Source organism: Impatiens glandulifera, chromosome 5, assembly GCF_907164915.1.
Source record: "Impatiens glandulifera chromosome 5, dImpGla2.1, whole genome shotgun sequence".
NCBI lineage: Eukaryota > Viridiplantae > Streptophyta > Magnoliopsida > Ericales > Balsaminaceae > Impatiens > Impatiens glandulifera.
Window position 1 is genome coordinate 40,274,708 of NC_061866.1, and position 23,735 is coordinate 40,298,442.

The 23,735-nt window shown below is 32.7% G+C and overlaps 2 protein-coding genes across 2 annotated transcripts; both read left to right on the top strand.

The window, feature by feature from the left end:
- The first annotated feature begins 4,726 nt into the window (after positions 1 to 4,726).
- LOC124937683 (ATP sulfurylase 1, chloroplastic-like) lies at positions 4,727 to 8,230 on the top strand. Its single transcript, XM_047477985.1, has 5 exons — positions 4,727 to 5,355; positions 5,773 to 6,178; positions 6,271 to 6,531; positions 6,667 to 6,753; positions 7,749 to 8,230. Exons 1-5 carry the CDS (start codon positions 4,847 to 4,849, stop codon positions 7,884 to 7,886), a joined length of 1,401 nt encoding a protein of 466 aa, XP_047333941.1. The 5' UTR covers positions 4,727 to 4,846; the 3' UTR covers positions 7,887 to 8,230.
- A 12,270-nt stretch (positions 8,231 to 20,500) lies between these two features.
- Positions 20,501 to 23,595, top strand: LOC124938496 (putative calcium-transporting ATPase 13, plasma membrane-type). The gene has a single exon (XM_047478938.1). It carries the CDS (start codon positions 20,521 to 20,523, stop codon positions 23,539 to 23,541), a length of 3,021 nt encoding a protein of 1,006 aa, XP_047334894.1. The 5' UTR covers positions 20,501 to 20,520; the 3' UTR covers positions 23,542 to 23,595.
- Positions 23,596 to 23,735: the final 140 nt, after the last annotated feature.

Genomic DNA, 23,735 nt, shown 5'->3' on the forward strand with positions numbered 1-23,735 from the left:
TATAACAAATTAACCTCTAATGAGAATCTTGTTGCTATCAAAACCTTGGAATAGTATTGGATATAAATACATTAAAAGTAATTCAATTTTTTTACTCATTAGTTCAAATTTATTCAACATGGTAGATGATGTGGATTGTCTGATTAAGAAGTCACTAGGAGAATGCTTTTAATAAATTTTATAATTGTGGTTGTTGATTATTTAATTAGAAATATTGTCAAACTATTTTAAAGAATATATATACATATATTTATTTTAGTATAAAGTATTGTTGATATTGTAATTTTAAATAAATGAAACAAACATAATATTTGACATAAAAATATTATATTGTCTTACTGAAATCATAAATTATTATTATTAGTTTTTTGGAATAAGTTCAGATGATTCTTATTTTAATTAAAACAATAAAGAAAAAAAAAATCATAACATATTGTCTAAATTATAAACTAATAAATATTTTTTAAAATTATATAATTTACACATAATTTATATTTTCAATTTTTTTGAAAATGCATAAATAAATATATTTAATTTAAATATTTTATAAATAAATAAATTTATAAGTTGCATTATAGATGCTTTTCAATATTGTCATCTTCTCAATTTGCATTGTTGAGACACACTCAATTCAATTTAAAGTGGATCAAATTAATCGCCTCGTACCTTAAAAATTCGGTAAAAAAAAATAGTATTTATCCCTAACTTTCAGCCAATAATCTCATTACCCGATTTTCACTTTCTAAAAAAATATAAAAAAATAAAAAATAAATAAATAAATAAATAAATCACATCACTTACTAGATGAATTTGAGAACAAATTTGTAAAAATATATCTAAAATGGTTTTATAAAATAATGCAACTAATTTAGTTGACATATTTTAGTACATAATAACCATTTTTTACAATTCTAAACACTATAACATATTCATTTAAATTCAAAGAATAATAATTTGTTTTCTTCCTTTTTTAATCAATTTACATAACCATTTTTTTCCTTGTTAGTAAAACAAATATCAATAATCTCTATAAAGTTTAGTACCATATATTTGTGACCAAAAAAAATGCAAGAGTGAAGAATAAAACTTATTTTGACAATAATTTTTATAAAACACGTAAGTATTGAATTGTTTTTAAACCCTAAACTCTAAACCTCATAAATTTAGATATTATTAACTTTAAAATTTTAAAATTATATTTTTATTATTTTTTAACTATGTGCAATTCATTTATAACTAAAAAACCATTGCATTATTCACTTAATTCAATATTTATACTTTGTTCTCTTTATAATAAGATCGAGGAATCAACTTCAACTCATGCTTGATTATTCACATACGTTAGATTTGTTAGGTTTTCTTTGGCACGTACTAATTTCTTTATTGGGTAGTGTTAACATCGATTAAGATATTTTGAAAAGCATGTATTAGTTGAAAGAAAAACATTTTCAATTAGAAAGATGTGACATCTCGATGATTTCAATTATTATATGTTAGGAGAAGAATTGAATAATAAAATTGTTAGAAAAAAGGTACAAGGAAGAAAACATTGCATTGCTAATTGAATGTGGCCGTGGATAAGGGGTATGTTCAAGTTTCAATCAATTGGAAAAAATAAATCCCAAAGACTTTTCTTGGGTGCGGATCTCCGTCAATTTTAGGATCTTTTAATTAAAATAATTAGAAAGATTCCTAATAAAGTTTAATAAGACAAACCAAGCCAACGCAATTCCCACCTTCCAAGTTCCAACTCAAAATTTATCTACAAACTCACTTTTATTTTTTTAATCTTATTTTTAATTAATTTCCCATTTTAACTTGTAAGTTGCAAAGAATATTCCTAACTTTTCTTTTTCTTGTTATAAAATAAATCTAGTAAAAAATAAATTTGGATTATAGTTTAATAAATAGTTCTTATAAGTTTTAATTTACTCATAATTAATAATTAAGTATATCTTGTAAATTGTAATCGACTGTGATATAGTTTAAGTGAAAATAATTTTATTTAAGAGATTAAAAGCCGATGATGATCTTGAATATTATAAAATAATTTTTGGTTTAAAATAAATAAATAAATAAATGATTAAGGATATTGTGCAGCTTCCATGTAGCTACAAATTAGTATTAAAAATGGGCAGCTTTGACTCAATAGTGTGTTTCAGAAAAGACCAATTAACCAATTTTTTTTACAGAATAAATTTTTCGTTTTTATTGAATTTAGTTTAAATATTTTCATTTTAATAATTAAAAATACATGTTAATACATATTTTATTTAATATTTTTGAATAATGTTATTAAATTACTCTATAACTAACATAATTTTAGTTAAGATTGTGAAAGTATATATACACATATAAAGTCAAGATAGCAGAATGAGTTTTTGATTTTAATGGTCACTTTTTTATTTTTTAACAAATAATTCATAATTTTCTAATATAAATGTGTAATTAAAAAATAATATGCTTTTGGTGAGATTTCAACATGTGAATAATAAAAATTTATATCTTACAATTTGAATCACTACACTAAACCCTTGTATGTTTAAAAAAATAAGTAAATTTAATTAAAATCTGTTTTTTTTTAAATGAGTTATCCCGGGAGGTAGACTTCTCTAGCCCGGGGTTTGCTGGGTTTATCCCAGAGTCGGCCCTGACTATATTCAGGGTCGGCTCTGGAGTAAGCTCAGCAAACCCTCTGGCTAGGACGTTCACTCCTTATGGCAACCCATTTATTGAAAAAAACTAAAATATGTAGTTAAATTTATTGTTATTTTAAATATAGAATATTGTAAAATAATGGTTCAAGATAAAAATTAATATTTTTATTTTGATTATGGGTTAGAATCTTAGCAAACACAAACTATTTTTTATAAATTTTGTAAATTAGATCTAGGCCAACAAAAACAAATCCATATTTCTTTTACGTGGAGATGGGGCAGCCCAAAACTCGGGGCCGACTTTATATTATGTGTATTCATATTTGTTGGACATTGGGTTCGTTTCAAATGGGCAGAGGAAGCGCCTTCAAGCCTCCAAACCTTCACACTTTTTCTTTGTCTCTACATGATCATGTATGTATTGAGTGAAATGTAAAATAAAGTACAAAGAAAAGATACAACTAAATCCCAAATTTGTCTGATATTTGTATTATCAAAAGTGTGTTCATAATATTAGGCAAATGTGCTAAGAAAGAATGTCAAAAATCATAAGATAAGTCTAATATTATAAAAATCAGGACCACCCTAATACATGTCATGTTGCATTGTCTCAAGTTCGAGAAGACGCTAGAATACATGATGAGTGAGTTCTTTGCCTGCTCTGCGAAAACAAACCGGTCAAGATGAAATATGTGACTGAGTTGGTCAATGAAGCATTACATAAAGACAAAATTCGTACGGACAAAAGGTCATGACTTGGGAGATGATGAAGACTTTGTTATGAGAAGCCAACAAAAGAAACAAGAGAAGACAATAAAGTCACTATTTCAAAGAGATGGTTTCAAACTCAAGAAGGACTTCAATTATGAGAATCATAGTAAACAATTTGTGAAATGGAAACTCACAACTTAATGATAGAGCGGAATAATTCATGTTCTCGATGAGTTTGAATCTTCACCCGTACCATTTAAAAGAAAGAAAATAAACAATTTTGTGAAGAGTAGTGATCGATGATTTTATTTTCTCTTATCAAGACTTTGTTCCATTTTTATTGATATTGTTTGTTTTGGGTGTTTTATTTTTGTGTTGTAATATTATTGTCACAAATTGTACTATCTCAGTTTGTTTTTTCTCCAAATGTTTTCGGACTTCGCAACAAAGAAATTAATATAAAAAAATGTCTTGCTTTAAAGAGATAAAAAACAACATTTTCAAGCACTCAACTTAATACACTTTATTTCATAACATGGTGCTTTAGATATTTAATTTGAATATCCTACTTCTCATCTTCCCAAAACTACATTATCTTCTCACAAATCACAATATACTTCCATTGTTTTTGTAGTCTTTGATTAGTTTAGTTGTACTAGTTAAAAGATAATGAACTACAATTGGTACCCTCCAATTAATTTTCAAACACATGTTAAACCCTTTGGTTTCTAACTTCTTGATTTCAACACCTCAAAAAAAATAATCATCCTACTCGGCGTTCATTATCCTTATTTCTTGTACATAGATGGCCAATTACACAATTTATAAGTTAGATCATACTATGCTCTATTTGTTATTCTTGTAAACAATGTGAAATAATATAATTTCAAATTGATTCTCAACACAACACGACATACACTTGTATTCTTTAGACCCATGTCCCACCTCTAGGTAACCAAGGATGGAAAGAACAATACAAGGGCCCGTCCCTTCCTCCGACACAACTAGCGTTTACTCGTTTAATCGAGTATCTATTATGGGCCCAAAATCTTCGATTTTAAAATAGATAGATTAGAGATGGATGTATATAAAATATAGGACATTTGAATTGACTAGGGGAATAAACAAATAGTAGTACTTGTGAATTTGGTATTTGTAAATTGGAAGTGTTTTAAATGAGGGTAAATTTTGGGGTGAAAAGATGATGTATATTTGTTCCCACCAACCCATTGCTAAGAAAGTGTCTAGGTTCATCCTTACTTGAGCCTAGTCCTCCATCAATTTCTATAAATGTGCTTTTTCTCAATAAAAATGTTAATTAAGACCTAGTTTTAATTTCTATTTAGCCTCTCAATCATCTTCCAATCTTAATTCTTTGAATTTGATTTTGCAAATCAAAGATTCCAACTTTAAAACGCCTCTTTTAGAGGGGAGAGAGAGCGAGATAAAAGAGACGCCAATCACTGTTACTGCCTCTAATGGCGTCCATGGCGGCTCTGTTTAGCATAACCCCGATCCAATCTCTCTCGCCACTCAAAACCCAGAAAACCCATTATGCGATTCCCCTTAGGTTACCCAGTTATCGTCAATGCAGTCCCAAAATCAAATATCAGAGGATCAGTATATCTTCTGGCCTGATCGAACCCGATGGTGGGCATCTTGTGGAACTCCTCGTCGAGGAATCCAGAAGGGATGAGAAGAGATTACAGGCACTTTCCATGCCGAAGATCAAGCTTTCTCGGATCGATCTGCAATGGGTTCATGTTCTCAGCGAAGGCTGGGCTAGTCCCCTACAAGGATTCATGAGAGAATCCGAGTTCCTCCAAACTCTTCATTTCAATTGCCTCCGACTTGATGACGGCTCTTTCGTCAACATGTCGGTGCCGATTGTTCTCGCCCTAGATGACTCTCAGAAGAGTCAGATCGGCGAGTCTCGCAGCGTCGCCCTAGTTGACTCTGCAAACAAGACGGTTGCTATTCTGAATAAGTATGGACTATGTTCTTTTTCATCATTTATATCTTATTTTGTTTTTATGCATGTGTTATGTCATGATCTTAACTGTTTTGTGCAACATATGGATCATATAATGTGCATACATGCATATATGATCTGTTTTGTTTATGTTTTTGCATTCTAAAAGCATAAATCTTCATTGCTTAGCTGAATTTTTCAAGTTAGCATGTCAAAGAGATGATGTAAGTTAGATGTTATTGTCATGTGAATAGACTTTGACATCTGATGCTATGCTCTGTTGTTCATACTCAAATAACTATCCTTTCAGTTCAGAAAATTGATTTGTTTAATGAAGGTTAGGTCAGTGATATAGACATTGTTTGTATTATTCGAAGTCGGATTTGCTACTCTTTATTCTGATATGTTTCATTGGTTGGTATGTATTTATAGCATTGAAATCTACAAGCACAACAAGGAAGAAAGAATAGCAAGAACTTGGGGCACAACAGCACCCGGTCTGCCTTATGTTGATGAAGCCATAACGAATACAGGAAACTGGCTTATTGGGGGAGATTTAGAGGTTATAGAGCCTATCAAGTACAATGATGGCCTCGATAGGTTCAGACTATCCCCATCTGAGCTTCGCGATGAATTTACAAGAAGAAATGCGGATGCTGTTTTCGCTTTCCAGCTGAGGAATCCAGTTCACAATGGCCATGCTTTGCTCATGACTGATACACGTCGTCGACTACTTGATATGGGTTTCAAAAATCCCATTCTTTTGCTTCACCCGTTGGGTGGATACACTAAAGCAGATGATGTTCCACTCAGCTGGAGAATGCAGCAACATGAGAAAGTAAGTGGATATGGTCAGTTTGGTTTAAATCTGAAAAAAGTAAAATTTTTTGTTAGTTTGTCTTATAAGTAATTAATTCAATTCTGTTACAGGTGCTAGAAGATGGTGTTCTTGATCCAGAGACTACGGTTGTGTCTATATTTCCATCTCCAATGCATTATGCAGGTCCAACTGAGGTTCAATGGCATGCAAAGGCACGGATCAATGCAGGAGCCAATTTCTACATTGTGGGACGTGATCCAGCTGGTATGGGTCACCCGGTTGAGAAAAGAGATTTATATGATGCTGACCATGGAAAGAAGGTTCTTAGTATGGCTCCTGGCCTTGAAAGGCTCAACATTCTTCCTTTCAAGGTACCAAAAATACCATTTCTTCTTTGTTTTGCTTTAATTTTTTTTTGTATGGGTTGACAAAATAAATCTCATTTACTATTGTATTCTTAGTTAAAAAATGATATTAACTGCATATTCTTCTCGGTATCAATGCAGGTAGCTGCTTATGATAAAACTCAGGGAAAGATGGCGTTCTTTGACCCTTCAAGGGCCCAAGATTTTGTCTTTATCTCAGGAACCAAGGTACCTATTTCTCCATGAATACACATCAATGATATGCAACTATTATCTATAAGGCACTACATTTTTCTTTGAAGTGTTGAAGTTTGTATTACAGTTTGGAGTTTATAATCAAATTCTCACTCAACTCCAAAGAATCACAAAATCAAGATGAGACAAAAATAATCATATCTCAATCTTCCTCTGAATTTGGACCTAGACCTTCTTCCACTACTATATGTGAATCAACTCGAGTCACTAAGCCTATTACTCCTTGTCCTTCTCATACCCGATTTAGGCTTCTCAATGCTATCACATTGAAGTCTATTTTGTTTACTTTCGAGTTTTGATTTTATATGTTTTTATCAATGTTTTTTATCCAATTCTCATAGGATTCTAGAATCTGGCTTTGACTTCTTAAGGCACTCATAAGCCATTGATTTTGTATTGCATCATTACACCCACATCATCTTCTCCATCAGTTTTTCCCTTATCTTCTTCAACCTCTTCCTCTTAAGTTTTATCATCAACTTCAACCAGCTTGACTTGACAATTCATTCATATCAGTTTGTAAAGGTACCACTTCAGTTACACAATCCTCATCATATTTGGAAATGGTTAATTGAATAATTCTCAAATAACTCACCATCTTATCTTTTCATCCCTCTAATTAATCACGCCATTCAAATCTAATACCAAAATATCCTCTATTTTTTAATTCATTATATATAACTACCTTTAAGTCTTTTTACCCTAATAACTCACTTTTTCATAACCCCAACATGATCAAGACATGGGTTATTTAAATTACCGAACCCGAACAAGGCCTAAGCTCAAAATCTCATCTCCTATCTTCTTGTCAATATAACAAGGAATCATCTGCATTTATATTTCCTAGTTTTTTATACATCTTGCATAATAATTTGAATCTAGATCATCTATCTAATTATAGATCCTTGTATATGAAAATTCTTTGCATATATGATTTCTGATATTTTTGTTCATTTCTCTGTTTACAGATGCGTACTCTGGCAAAAAACAAGGAGAACCCACCAGATGGATTCATGTGCCCCTCGGGATGGAAAGTGTTGGTCGATTATTATGATAGCTTAACTCCTACCACCAATGGAAGAATCCGGGAACCTGTCCCAGCTTAGTAGGGGTAACAACAGTTGACAATGTTTTCCTGTTAAATATGTTTAGGAGAAACAATTGTCTCCATTGTGTTTGCGTGTGTGTTGGGATAACAGCTTTCTTTATTTCTTTCTTATGTGTGATATTGAATAAATATGAGGCAAAGGTGCACAGGGACCAAACATAAGAAAATGCAATAGGATTGCTTTTTATATGTCTCCTTGCCAGTGTGATCAAAAACAAAAGACCCGTAGTTGGGACTTGGGAAGCTTGAAACTGTAAAATACATTACCATGCTCTTTGTATCATTATTCTATATTATGATTGTGCTTGTGTTTGTACAGTGAAAAAAGTTGCTTTTCAGTTTATAAGTTTTTCAACCTTTTAACCTACTAGTATTGTTAAGTGGTAAGGATTTCAGGTTCAATTCTAAAACGCTCTGCTTTAAATGAGGGTAATGATTGCAAAAAAATAAAGCTTTTTAATTTTCTCATATTTGGAAAATGGAATGTATCATGATCTTGTTAGAGCAAATATTTAGAAATTTACTGGCAGTTTTCTATTTTTTTAGGTTAAAAATCAGAATTTGTTCTTTGAATAAAATTAATGGCTTCTAATTTCAATTTGGATTGAGGCCCATGGTGTATGATAATAAAAAAGGTTAAATCCATATAACTTGCTCTTTAAAATGGCTGATATGGAAATGTTTTCATCTTTTAAGATCTTATTCATATAAAAAAAAATAGTACTTGCATTTATCGAGATGAGGAGCCGGGCTCGCTCAAATCCAAGACTTGGATTTATCGAGATCACGATAGTCATCGATAGACATATTTTAGATTGAATTTTGAACTTTAAGAGTCGCCACCTAATATATTTTAAAAATTAGGAAAAAAAATTATTTACTGAACGCTTTTAGTTTTATAAATTCTGTTTGGTTCGGAGTTTAATTACACGTGTAAAAGAGTATCGACGCTATGTCTCATGTGTCCGCTCTTTCAGGCGGTCTTTACTTAATACTTGACCATATTATAAAGTGTGATCATTTACAAAAATTTTTTACATAATCAATTATTCATTCAAACCTAGGTATGTGTCTACAAGTTTTTCTAAAGCCTAATTAAGCATGCTTCTACCTGTCTTTGATTTAAGATAAAATTATAATCCTTCAACTAATTGTCTAAAAAAAGTACATAGATAAAAATAAATTAAGTTACTAGTAACCAAAGACGGTGGCTCTATAACCACACTCGCATAAAAGGGAGTAATAGCGACATGAAATATCGTCGTTATTGATATCTTTTCCGTCGCCCGTCGTTAAAAGGAAATAACCATGGTAAACTAGATAAATTTAATTTTATTGATATTATTATTATTATAGCCCGTAGTCGAATAAACTTAAATTAATAAGTTTTTTTTTATATTTAGTATTCCTAAACTAATAATAATGGTTTTAGGGATGTGTGAGATAATCAAGAGATTTAGGTGGGAGACCTATTTAATATGTACAATAATTTATTTTGGCATTTAAAGAGTCAGGCGTGTGAAAAGTCAATGCTTTCCTATAAAGCTTGTAAAAATCTATTTGAGATGAATAAGAAGAAATATTTTTCACTCTTGTTACCAACAAATTGGTATCGAACCATTGTGTGTGAGGTGAGCGTGAGAGAACCTACCAGCCTCAAAAGAGAACGACGCGGTGTGCGCTGTCCAAAAGAGAAAAATGAGCGATCGAGAGCTTTGTGAGGTATGTGTTGAGTGTAAACACTTGAGAGAAATGACAAGTCTAACCAGTGGCATCCCACTACCTAAGTTGACTAAATGCATCAACTACAACAATTGGAAGGTACAGATTAAGGCCCTTTTTGGCTCCCAAGATAACTAGGATGTGGTCGGGTCTCGGTAAGAGAAACTGGTGAACACATATGGGTATTCAAATGCCCAGTTGAACGCGTTAAAAGTCATTCGAGCTAAAGATAGAGCAATTTTGTATCTACTATATTGTTCTGTCGACGAATCTAACTTTGAAAAGATAGCTGACGCAAAATCTTCTAAAGTAGCATATGATACACTCAAAATATCAAACAAAGGAGACGAACGGGTTAAGCAAGTCCGACTTCAAACCCTAAGGGGCAATCTGGAAAACATGAGGATGAAAGAGTCTGAAAGAGTAAATGAGTTCATTACTCGGGTGGAGACCGTGGTGAACAAACTGAATTGGAATGGTGAGAATTTTTCATCAAACCGAGTTATTGAAAAGATTTTAAGGTCATTGAAAAATAGTTTCGAAAACATCATGTGCGCAATAGAGGAATCCAACGATTTATAACACTCACCATTGAAATACTTATTGGTCCCTGGAAGTGCATGAGCAGAGAAGAAAAAAAATAAATAAAAGGGGGAGTCCTTTGAGCAGACTCTCCAGGCGAAGGCGACAATAAAAGAGGAGAAAGTGTTTTATGCTCAAAGTACTAAAGACAGAAGAAGAGGTAGAGGCCTATGCGATAGAGGAAGCGGAGGACGATGAAGTGAGTAAGTCGGCCAACAGAACTGACATGGCTGAGGTCAAGTTCGGGGTGGCCGGACAAACACAAACAACAATATTGAGTGTTATAACTATGGAAAGTATGAACATGTTGCCAATGATTTTTACTCGATAAAATGCTACTACTACGAAAAGTTGGGTTATATATCCAAAGATTGTAGATCCAAGAAGAAAAAAGAGGAATTAACAAACTTCTTTGCTGAGAAAAAAGATGAAAGATTGTTGCTGGTGACAAAAATTCCAGAAATTGAGATCAAACCGAGCTATTCTGATAACTCGTTTTGGTGTTTGGACACTAACGCAAGTAACCACATGTGTGGTGAAAAGAGGTTATTCAAAATACTCTCAAATGTGGAGTCAATATCCATTTCTTTCGACGATGCTTCAAAAGTAGCGGTTAAAGGTCGAAGAACGATTAGGTATCAATAGAGAAATGAGGGAATCAGAGAGATCATAGATATTTACTACGTAACTAATCTCAAAAGCAACATACTTAACATGAGATAGTTGATGGATAAAGGGTACTCGGTTCTGATGAAGGACCAAGAACTACAAATGAAGGATAAACTCGGGAGGCTCATTGCCTAGGTAGAAATGAAGAAAAATTACATGTACAAATTTGAGGTGAAATAGTTCAACATAAATGTATGCAACTTGATCTAGAGGATGATGCCATGAAGTGGTATTATCAGTTCGATCATCTTCACTTTGGGGAGTTGACTGAGCTTGTGAAAAAAGATATGGTACTTGGACTGCCTAATATTAAATTCGAAAAGAGGTTCTGTGAAGAATCTGTGACCGGGAAGTAAATGATGACTTCTTTCCCAAGTAGTTCTAAATATCGAGCAAAAGAGCAACTCTAAATAATCCAAAATGATATATGTGGGTCGATAACAACAGAATCATTCTGTGGTAAGAGATATTTCTTCTCTTTAATTAATTGATGATTTTTTGAGAAAGACGTGAGTTTATTTTCTGAGGGAGAAGTCAAAATTCTTTGAAACTTTCAAGAAATTCAAAGTGATGGTAGAGAAAGAAACAAACAAAGTCATCAAAGTAGTTCGAACTGACAAAGGAGGTGAGTTCACTTCTACTAAGTTCAACAAATAGTGCGAGGAATATGGGATCAAGCATTTTTTGACTGCGTCATATTCTCCGCAGAAAAACGGTGCAGTGGAACAAAGAAACCGAACTATTCTCGATATAGTTCGATCTATGTTGAAAGGAAATAATATGCCAAAAAGTTTTGGACAAAGGTGGTGCACTGCACAATCTATGTGCAAAATAGATGTCCACATGCAAAGCTAGGAGAGAAGATTCCCTAGTAGATTTGGAGTGGTATGAAGCCGAATGTCTTTCATATCAAGGTGTTTGATAGCGTGTTCTATGGGCAAGTACCAAGTTAGCACATGATAAAATTAGAAAATCGGAACAAGAAGTACATATTTATCGGGTATGATAAAAAATATAAGACATATAAATTGTTTGATCATGTTAACAAGAAAGTGGTGGTGAACCGAGATGTTCACGTGGAGGAATCAATGACATGAAATTAGAGTAACCCGATTGAAGAAGAAACAAGTTTGGAGGTTGTTATGCCTCTGATATCAACAACCACTGAGTTTTCAGAAGATGAATCCGATCATCAACCGCCCAAAATGAGAAGTTTGCATGAGATATATGCCACTACAAATGAAGTCCGCGTTGTATGTCTCTTGGCCAACTCAAAAGATTTGAATTTTGAGAAAGCTGTACAAGACGAGAATTGGAGATCAACTATGGATGAAAAGATTGGGCAGTTGAACGCAACAAAACTTGGGAGCTGACCGACCTTCCTGAAGGAGCTCGGCCCATTGGAGTAAAATGGGTGTACAAAAACAGATTAACGTTGAGGGAGAGATTGAGCGTTATAAAGCTCGACTTGTGGTGAATGACTATAGACAAAAGAAGGAAATTGATTATGATGAAGTTTTTCACCTGTCACGAGAATGAAGTCAACCCGACTTCTAATCTCGTTAGCTGCTTAGAACCAATGATCGATTCTATAGATGATGTGAAATCAACCTTTCTAAATGGAGTGTTAAAGGAGGAGATGTACGTTGAACAACCACTCAGATATATGAAGAGAGGGGATGAGAAGAAGGTGTGTGATTGGGAAAAACCCTCTACAGACTGAAGTAGGCTCCTTGTGACTAGAATGAGAGAATTGAAGAGTATTTCAAGAAAAACGGGTATGAGCAATGTCCATACGAGCATGCCTTGTACACAAAGAAAATTAGAAAATGATATGATAGTAGTCGCTCTCTATGTCGACGACCTCATATTCACCGGAAGGAACACAAAAATGATTAAGAAGGTCAATAAGGTAATGAAGAAAGAGTTCAAGATGATAAACTTAGGTCTGATGAAATATTTTCTTGGCCTAGAAGTGAAGTAGTCGGAGTAAGGGATTTTTATATCTCAAGAGAGGTACGCGTTTGAAATTTTAAAGATGTTTAAAGTGGAGGATTGTAACCCAATTTCTACTCCAATGGAACCAGACACTAAACTCTTAAAGTTTGATGGAGGAGAACGAGCTGGATACTGGAGATATCAAAGCTTAATCAGTTTTACAAGCACGAGACCCAAACTAATGTTGAGTATTTGGATATCAAGTAGATCCAAGCTATACACAATGGAAGACCTTTAAGAGAATTATGAGATATGTTCGAGGAATCCTTTCACTTGGTCTTTTATATTCAAATTAGATTACTACCGATTAGTGGGTTACTCGGATAGTGATTGGTGTGATGATGTTGATGACCAGAAAAATACTTCAAGTTATGTATTCCTTCTCGGGAATACGACTTTTAATTGACTGTCATAGAAGTGGCATGTTGTAACTTTATCGACCTATGAGCAGAGTATGTGGCGGCCTCTTGGAGCGCGTGTCATGTAGTATGGCTTTCAAATTTACTAAGGTATTTGTGAGTGATATGAGATGAAGGGACTGTGATCCGAGTTGATAATAAGTCAGCGATCGAGTTGACAAAGAACCCGGTTAATCACGGAAGGAGCAAGCACATCGACGTCCGATTTCATTTCATCTGAGAACAAGTCAAAGAAGGAAAGGTTGAGCTGGAGCATGTTGAAAGTCGAGCTCAAGCTGCTAACATATTTATCAAGCCACTAATATATTTATCAAGCCGCTGACATATTTATCAAGCAACTACCGACCACACTGTTGGAGATTTGTAAAAGACTAGTTGGAATGAGATATGAGAAAAGTATTTAAATTTAAAGCGAGATTTGTTGAATAAACTTAAATTAATAAGTTTTTGTTTTTTTGAACAACTTCTATATCCCCTTTTCTAGCCTAGCGGCAACAAGAAGTGGATATTAACTCTATGGTCCTAGGTTCGAGTCTGTCAAGCAGTAAGTTCTAAAAATGCTGTAAACGTTAAAAAAAACTATTTATGAATTTACTTTCAGATTTGTGTTAATTCATATATTTTTTTCAAGATTCTCTTTACAACTCAAGACGGATTTATCCAAATATAAAAATAGAAATGTGACATGATAATATTTTTTTTTTAATTTAGGCCTTCCTATCCTTAGCCAAAACCATTGTTGATTGGGTTGACCAGTCAGTCATACATAGGGATCGTAATGAGTACCCATATATTTGATACCCGTGAATATTCGATAGTCGAGTTTGGGTTCAGGTATTTTAAACTGGGGTTCGGAATCGGGGATGGAGAGTAAAAATGATACTCAATCGGATTTGTGGTCTAGAAACATGGAGTGTGCAAAACCCAAATTCGATATCCAAAATATAAATATTAAAAAATATATATTTGTTATAATTTAAAATGACTTTTTTAAATTTCATATCATTACCTTTATTATAAATTTACAATAAATATATTATTTAATTATTCACACTTCACTCTCATACCCTCATCATTTCAATTTATCTTTCTCTCATGAAATTCTAATCTTTCATTTATTTAATAACAAAATATTTTATCTATCTATTCCCTCTTATTTTTTTTTCAAGATCAAAATTTATTCATCTTTTTTCAACCTTCTCTTTAGTTTTTTTTTTTGAATTTCGTGTATTTTTTCTCTTTATTCACTCTTCATTTTTGTATTTTCAAGATCAACATTTCTTCAACCTTCTCTTTAGTTTTTTTTATTGAAATTCATGTATTTTCTCTCTTTATTCAATCTTCATTTTTTATTTTCAATATTAACATCTCTTCATATTTTTTTAACACTTTCTCTTTAGTTTTTTTGGGTTGAATTTTATGTATGCAATAACAACAAAGTTATTATTTTTTCAACTTCTACAACATAACTATGCAAGTAAGTAATATTTTCATTTGTGTTTTTAATATTTAGTATATTTAGAAAATAAAAAATAAAATTCATATTTTAATCGGGTAATGGGATACCCGACAAATCGGGAATGGGGATACAAATATAGATACCCGTCGGGATTGGAGTCGGGTAATAAAATAAAAATTGGGTTTGGGGATGAATACTTTTCTACCCGATGGATATGGTACCTATTGCCATCCCTAGCCATACCCAGTTGATTATGCTCTGAAAATCTTCTTTTTTTTCTAAATATATAAATTTATACCATTTTTTTTAATTTTCGGATTTTCATTATTTTGAAAATCAGAAAAAAAAAATGAAAAACCTAAATTATTGATTTTATGGAAGGAAGCAGGATTTCATGAATTCAAAAATTTCCTACCTAACTTCATAGTGAATTACGTATACACGGCGTCAGTTTCAATCCAATTATTTATATAAATCTTGTGCAATTAACTCGTATAGAAATATTTTTAATTAATTTTAACTTTAAATTAGTTTTAAAATTTATAAATTTAAGTGTAGATAATTTTAAGCAAATAGATTGGAATTGTGAATCAAGAACTTTCATATATGTGTCTTTCTCTTCAATTAGTGGAGAAGCACACTTATAGTGTTGAAGAAATTATCATTAATTGTATCTAATCTAATGAAATAGTTGCTTGAATATTTATTTTATAATTTTGTTTTGAATATAAGATAATATATATGTAAGATATTATCACAATATTATATATATATATATAACGATGCTTAATTTTTAAAGTGTCCGGATTGCCGGGTCGAGAGCTGTGGTTAATTTGGATATATGTGAGAGTAAATGGATATTTGGTTCGGATTGTGGGTTGACCCGCCCATAAACTTAAAACGGTTAAAAATAAAATTAAAAATACTATAGGTATGGTTCGAACTTGCAACCTAACAAAACAATTACAATCTTTTAACCAACTAGGCTAATAACACATTACATTTTAAATTCAACCCAAAATTTGATAAACGCGTGACATTTTAACAATATAAGTTCAACTTTTTAACTAACTAATCTATATATATATATATAATGATGCTTAATTTTTAAAGTGTCTGAATTGCTGGGTCGAGAGCTGTGGTTAATTTGGATATATGTGAGAGTAAATGGATATTTGGGTCGGATTGTGGGTTGACCCGCCCATAAAAATTTTACCGTATTATTTTTTTCACGGTTTTTTATATTATCACTCGTGCAAATGCACGGGATACATGCTAGTTGTGATAATATAATTAGTATATTATATCATTCTAATACAATCTTTCGTCTTATTCAAGCATGGTATCAGAGCCAAACTTTTGTTCTTGAGATACAAATTTAGTCTTCTATTGCCTCCATCAATGGTTATTTTAGTCATTGATGGAGGGCTCTAATCATAATTATTATTATTATTATTATATTTTTTAATAATATTTTTTCTTTCAAATAATTCTCTTGATGTTCTTATTATCTTCGGAATCATATTCTCTGAGTTTTATTTTCAGTTGTTGCTTTATTCTAGTATTAATGCTTATATTTTTACTGGTTATTTAGTCAACACACTACGATTCTCTCGTTAGAATGAGTTTTACAGGTATTGTTTCATCCTAGCATTCTATTCCCATGGGATTCTACCTACATTCTTTGTTGACATTTTTTATGCAACACATTGTCATCCCGTAGTTGGATGGATCTCGAGACTCGCGAGTAACTTCGGAGTTCATTTAGTTGTTGTTTCACCCCAACATTCTATTCACATGGAATTCTAATTCTTCGCTAGTTTATTCGTAAACACACTATCATCTTTTAACTAGATGGAGCTCACGAGTTTTTGAAGCTTGAAAAATACAACATCAACATTTCATCATCTCGTCTTCAACCTCAAGTTGTTCAAGCGTTTTCCATCGTGAGTTTGAGGAGGGATGTTAGAATATAAGATAATATATATGTAAGATATTATCACAATATTATATAAATTTTGATAATATCATTAGCATATTATATCATTATTATATTATATTAGTTTCCTTATAAGCTTAATGTAATGTCTATATAATAGACATCACTTACGTAATTCAATATACCATTTAATATAATCTTCCTTATCTCTTTATTCTAACATGCTAGAATAAGAAGAAAGATTGTATTAGAATGATATAATATACTAATGATATTATCACAATTTATATAATATTGTGATAATATCTTACATATATATTATCTTATATTCTAACATCCCTCCTTAAACTCAAGATGGAAAACGCTTGAACAACTTAAAATTGAAGACGAGATAATGAAATGTTGATGCTGTATTCTTCAAGTTTTATAAACTCGTGAGCTCCATCCAATTAAAATATGGTAGTGTGTTGACTGATAAACCAGCAAAGAGATAGAATCTCATGGGAATAGAATGCTGGGGTGAAACAACAACCGAATGAACTCCAAAGTTACTCGCGAGTCTCGAAATCCATCCAACGACGGGATGGTAGTGTGTTGCATTAAAAAAAGTAGTGAAGAAGGTAGAATCCCATGAGAATAGAATGATAGGTGAAACAACACCTGTTTCTAACGAGAGAATGACCGTGTATTGACTAAATAACCAGTAAGGGAGCACATATGATTGGATTAACACAAAAAAATATGGCATTAACTACTGGGATAAAACAACAACTGAAAACAAACTCATAGAATATGATTATCGAGAAAAAAGTAATAACATCAACATAATTATTTGAAAGAAGAAAATATTATTAAGAGATATTAATAATAATTAATAAAAAAAAAAATTATTAGAGCCCTCCATCAATGGATAAAGTAACCATTGATGGAGGCAGCGGAAGACTATCACTTGATTGACTCAAGAACGATAATAAGGCTCTAATATCATGTTAGAATAAAGAAAGAAATATTGTATTGAATGGTATAATATACTAATGATATTATCACAATTTTTATAATATTGTGATAATATATTATATATATATTATCTTATATTCTAACAGTATCTAATGAAATAGTTGCTTGAATATTTATTTTATAATTTTGTTTTGAAATTGAATTTTTTTTTTTAATGAAATAATGCTATATATATTATATTAATACATTTAATATAAAAAATTGTTCAAAATTTAATTATATATGTTTCCTAACTAATGTATAAACTACTTAAAGTAAATAAAAATATGAAATTGGTGTGGACAAAATGATAAATTTATTTTTAATTTTTTAAATGTTTTATGTATATTAAAAATGATAAAAAAAAAAGGTTCAAGTACAACAAAAAAAACATGAAAAAAATGTTACTCAATAACTTATCGAGCTTGTAAGTCCTCTTGAAAAACGATTAACTCCCCGACGGATTCTACTAACTTTCCGGAACGAATCTCAGAAAACGTCATAATATATAATACATTCTCTAAAAAATAATCTATATATATATAATGATGCTTAATTTTTAAAGTGTCCGAATTGCCGGGTCGAGAGTTGTGGTTAATTTGGATACTTGGGTCGGATTGTGGGTTGACCCGCCTTTAAATTTAAAACGGTTAAAAATAAAATTAAAAATGCTAGAGATATGTTTCGAACTTACAACCTAACAAAACAAATACAACTCTTTAACCAACTAGGCTACAAAGACTTTATATTTTAAATTCAACACCAAATTTGATAAACGCGTGACGTTATAATATTAATATAAGTTCAACTTTTTAACTAACTAATCTATATATATATATATATATATATATTTATGCTTAATTTTTAAAGTGTCCGGATTGCCGGGTCGAGAGCTGTGGTTAATTTGGATACTTGGGTCGGATTGTGGGTTTACCCGCCTTTAAATTTAAAACGGTTAAAAATAAAATTAAAAATGTTAGAGGTATGTTTCGAACTTGCAACCTAACAAAATAAATACAACTATTTAACCAACTAGGCTACAAAGACTATATATTTTAAATTCAACACCAAATTTGATAAATGCAGGACGTTTTAATATTAATATAAGTTCAAATTTTTAACTAACTAATATATATATAATGATGTTAAGTAAATAGATACTTGGGTCGGATTGTGGGTTGACACACCCATAAACTTAAAACGATTAAAAATAAAATTAAAAATGTTATCCGTAATTTTTTTTCACGATTTTTTATATTATTAATCGTTTGCACAAGCTAAATGCTAGTTTAAACTCAAATATGTAAGTTTGTCATATCAGTCACATCAATCCAAACTTTTCAATAACTATTCAAAAAATTAGACATCACTCGATAAATCACAATAATATTCCACAAAAGATTTCATATACTATAAATCACTCCTCGACAATACAAAAGTAAGTGAGTTATTGATTCAACATTCTCGTGACACATGCGACAACGGCTAACTATAATACAACTTTTTTTCATGCACATATCATCAATAAAATTTCACCGTAAATAACGTTTTATCCGAAAATGAGATCTTGAAATCCTTAACTCTCAAACTTTCTCCTACATGAAATTGTCTTAGCAAAATATTAAAGATAAAAAATTGATTTGAAATATTAATCACATTGTTTTGGTAAATGGTTTTAATTTTGAGAATGTGATAAAAGATTAGGCTGAAATTTCAGCCCAATTTCTTTATTATTACCTACCAAATTCCTCAATGTTGTAAAAATAATAATGGTTTCCTAGTGACTTATGTGACAGATTTCTTAAATGACATACGTACTCTATTCAATTTTTTTACTTAATATAATGTTTTTCTTTTATTTTTTTCAAGTCCACACCAAATTTTATCAAACCCACACTAAATTATTAAACTTTATTGATTAAACTCATCCATTAAATTATTTACAATTATTTGTCAATTTTAAAACGTGTTCTTCAACTATTGGTTTATATTATATAAGACCTTCAATGATGAAAATATTATCATTATATCGGTTAGAAGTGTTAAGTAGCTTTCTAAATTCAAAATAAATAATTTATTAAACCTCTTCATTTCATGATTGATTTAACTCATCCATCAAATTATTGAAAATTATTTGTCAATTTTTAAGCGTGTTCTTCAACTATTGGTTTTTATTATATAAGACCTTCAATGATGAAAATATTGTCATTATATCGGTTGCAATGTTAAGTCACTTTCTAACTTTAAAACAAACAAATAAAATACAAAAAATGCATGTAATTTCTTTAACTAGATATTTGCTTTGTTGACGGGTGAAGAGAAAGACAAAGAAAGGAAACTTCGTCCTTCATCATTTGATTAAACTCATCCATCGACTTGTCAATTTTAAAATGTGTCCTTCAATTATTTATTTTTATTATATATGACTTTCGATGGTGAAAATACTTCGATATCAATCCTTTTAAAGAGTAAGTTGTAACTATTTGTTTCGATCAAACCATTCTTTATTTTATTTGTAAATATCAAATTTAACATAAAAAAAAATGTTTACCTAAATAGGTATTTGCGTCAAAAAAATCCCAACCCTTTAAAAAGGTTCATATCGAAACAATTTCATAGTTCAAGGGCAGATTTTAAAATTAACCAATAATTCTTTTCTACCTTGGACATTTGTACATGAACATGCATGCATGCATGACATTTGTACATGTGCATGCATGAAAGCTGACAAATATTGTTTTGTTTTTTTGCAATTAATTGAGGTAAACATTATTATTAAACTTAGAATCCATCATTAATTTTCTTAAAAACACATTATATCTTCTTAATCAGAATCCAAAATTCTCAGATGTCTCTGTTTCCTCAAACCAAATCTAAATCCACCATGTCCAGTTCAAGTTCAACCCCTAAAGATAATCATCCCACCAAACTAGATCACTCGATAAGTAAGCTCAAATCAACGTTGGACGAGCCCAACAATGTCGAGCTCTCTCAAATATCTCAATCAAATGAAGCAGTCAAACTCGACATATCCGAGCCAAACCCTCGTTTTCCCAACATTTCCGGTCCAATCCTCACTAAAATCATGTTGGAGAAAGATCTCGAAAAGATCAAAGAGTACGGCAGTGTTAAAGGGGTTGTTTCGGCTCTTAGAACAGACCCCGAGAAAGGGATATTTCTCGAGGTTGAGGAAATGTCAAGTCGGCGCGAAGCTTTTGGTACGAACACTTATCCACTTAAACCATTAAAGAGTTTCTTTTACTTTGTATGGGAGGCCTTGAAAGATATCACAATTTTGATTCTTCTTGCTTGTGCAATCCTTTCGCTTGGTTTTGGTATAAAAGAGAATGGTCTCAAAGAAGGATGGTACGATGGAGGAAGTGTGTTTGTGGCCGTGTTTCTTGTTACGGTTGTTTCCTCCGTCAGCAATTATAGACAGAGTAGGCAATTCGATAAGTTGTCTAGGGTTAGCCGTAATATCATGGTTGATGTTGTTAGAGACGGTAGGGCTCAAAAGGTTTCGATCTTTGACATTGTTGTTGGAGACATCGTTTGTTTAAGGATAGGAGATCAAGTCCCGGCCGATGGGCTATTGGTAGAGGGTCACTCGCTTTGTTTAGACGAGTCTAGTCGAACAGGGGAGAGCGAACACGTCGAGATAAACGAGGAGACGAATCCGTTTCTATTTTCGGGCACGAAAGTGGCCGACGGGTATGGAAAAATGATGGTTGCCTCGGTTGGGATGAACACGACTTGGGGAGAGATGATGAGCTTGATGAATCGCGATTCTTTATCGGAGGAGGAAACTCCTTTACAAGCTCGACTCAATCGGTTGACACCTCTTATAGGTAAAGTCGGCTTGGCGATTGCATTCCTTGTATTGGTTATTCTACTTTCTCGATACTTTTCGGGGAGCACGAAGGATGTGAATGGGAATGCTCGGTTCGATATGGATAGGAAAAGAGTAGACGATATAGTGAACGCGATTGTGGGGATCGTGGCGAACGCGGTGACCATTTTAGTCATTGCGATTCCGGAAGGTTTTCCTTTGGCGGTTACGCTTACGCTCGCGTACACGATGAGAAAGATGATGCGCGATAATGCGATGGTTCGGAAGCTCTCGGCTTGCGAGACAATGGGCTCGGTCGACACCATTTGCACCGATAAAACCGGAACTTTGACATTGAATCAAATGAAAGTAATTGAATTTTGGCTAGGACACGACTTGGTCAAAGAGGAAAATTACATGTCAATGGCTACTAACGTCCTCGAGTTGTTATACGAAGCGATTGGTCTTAACACGACGGCTACGGTCTACAAGTCATCCAATTTGGAATCTCAATATGAGTTCACCGGCAGCCCGACCGAGAAGGCCATACTTTCATGGGCCGTATTGGAGCTAAACTTCGACATGGAAGAAACACAACGGAATAGCACGGTTCTTCATGTTGAAGCGTTCAATTCTACAAAGAAAAGAAGCGGGGTTTTGATGAGAAGAACGAAAGACATCGAAACTATGTCCCTACATTGGAAAGGCGCTTCGGAAATGATCCTAGACATGTGCTCACATTACTACGATCTTTCGGGAAACATTCAAACTCTAGATGACTCCGAAAGGAAGAGATACGAGGGGATTATCAAAAGAATGTCGACTAGCAGCCTTAGATGTATAGGATTCGCACATAAGAAAGTTCGTTTTGAAGATCATAGAAACGCCATGGTGGAGAAAGACTTGATACTTCTAGGGTTCATTGGTATTAAGGATCCATGTCGGCCTGGTGCTAAGAAAGCGGTTGAAGATTGCCAAATGGCAGGTGTGAACGTAAAAATGATAACGGGCGACAACCTTTTCACCGCGATAGCCATAGCCATCGAATGTGGGATACTTCGTCCCGACCAACACGACTTGGATACTCAAGTAGTGGAAGGTGTCACATTCCGGAGTTATACTCCGGAAGAGCGAATGAAGAAAGTTGAAAATATCCTCGTAATGGCACGATCATCACCTTTCGACAAACTCGAAATGGTCCAATGCTTGAAGAAAAAAGGTCATATCGTCGCGGTAACCGGCGACGGCACGAACGATGCCTTGGCCTTAAAGGAAGCCAACATAGGGCTTTCCATGGGAATCCAAGGAACCGAGGTAGCTAAAGAGAGCTCGGATATCGTAATCTTGGACGATAACTTCAACACGATTGTCACGGTATTGAAGTGGGGAAGGTGTGTTTCTAATAACATTCAGAAGTTCATACAATTTCAAATGACCATAAACGTCGCAGCCATATCGATCCAATTCGTTGGGGCAGTTTCTACAGGCGAAGTCCCACTTACCATAGTACAACTACTATGGGTGAACTTGATCATGGACACAATGGCAGCATTGGCTCTAGCAACGGAGAAGCCAACCGACGATCTACTAATGAAGAAACCAACCGACAAAACCGAACCGATCATTACCAACATAATGTGGAGGAATCTTTTATCGCAAGCAATCTATCAGATGTCAATCTTGCTAATCATGCAGTTCAAGGGAGAAACAATGCTTGGGGTGAGCAAGAAGGTGAACAACACGATGATCTTCAATGTGTTTGTACTATGTCAAGTTTTTAACGAATTCAACGCGCGAAAACTCGAGAAGAAGAATGTGTTCGAGGGAGTGGTTAAGAACAAACCGTTCTTGGCGATTATTGGGATAACAATTGTTCTTCAAGTAGTGATGGTAGAGTTGTTGAACAAGTTTGCTGATACTATCAGGCTGAGTTTATGGCAATGGGGAATTAGTGTTGCCATTGCGGCTCTTTCTTTGCCACTTGCTTTGATGGTTAAGTGCATCCCTGTGCCTCAAAAACCAATTTTCAGCTCTAAGTAAGAGAGGACCAAACTCAACTTAATGATCCAACAATAAATAATGTTTATTTGTTAAAAAAATAAATCATGTTTGTTTGATTCACATAATATTATTCATGTATATACAAATATAATAAACAATATTCATAACATTCATATTAAAAACAACAAAGTGGCAAATCTATCATAATTTAAACATACATAACATAAAAATTA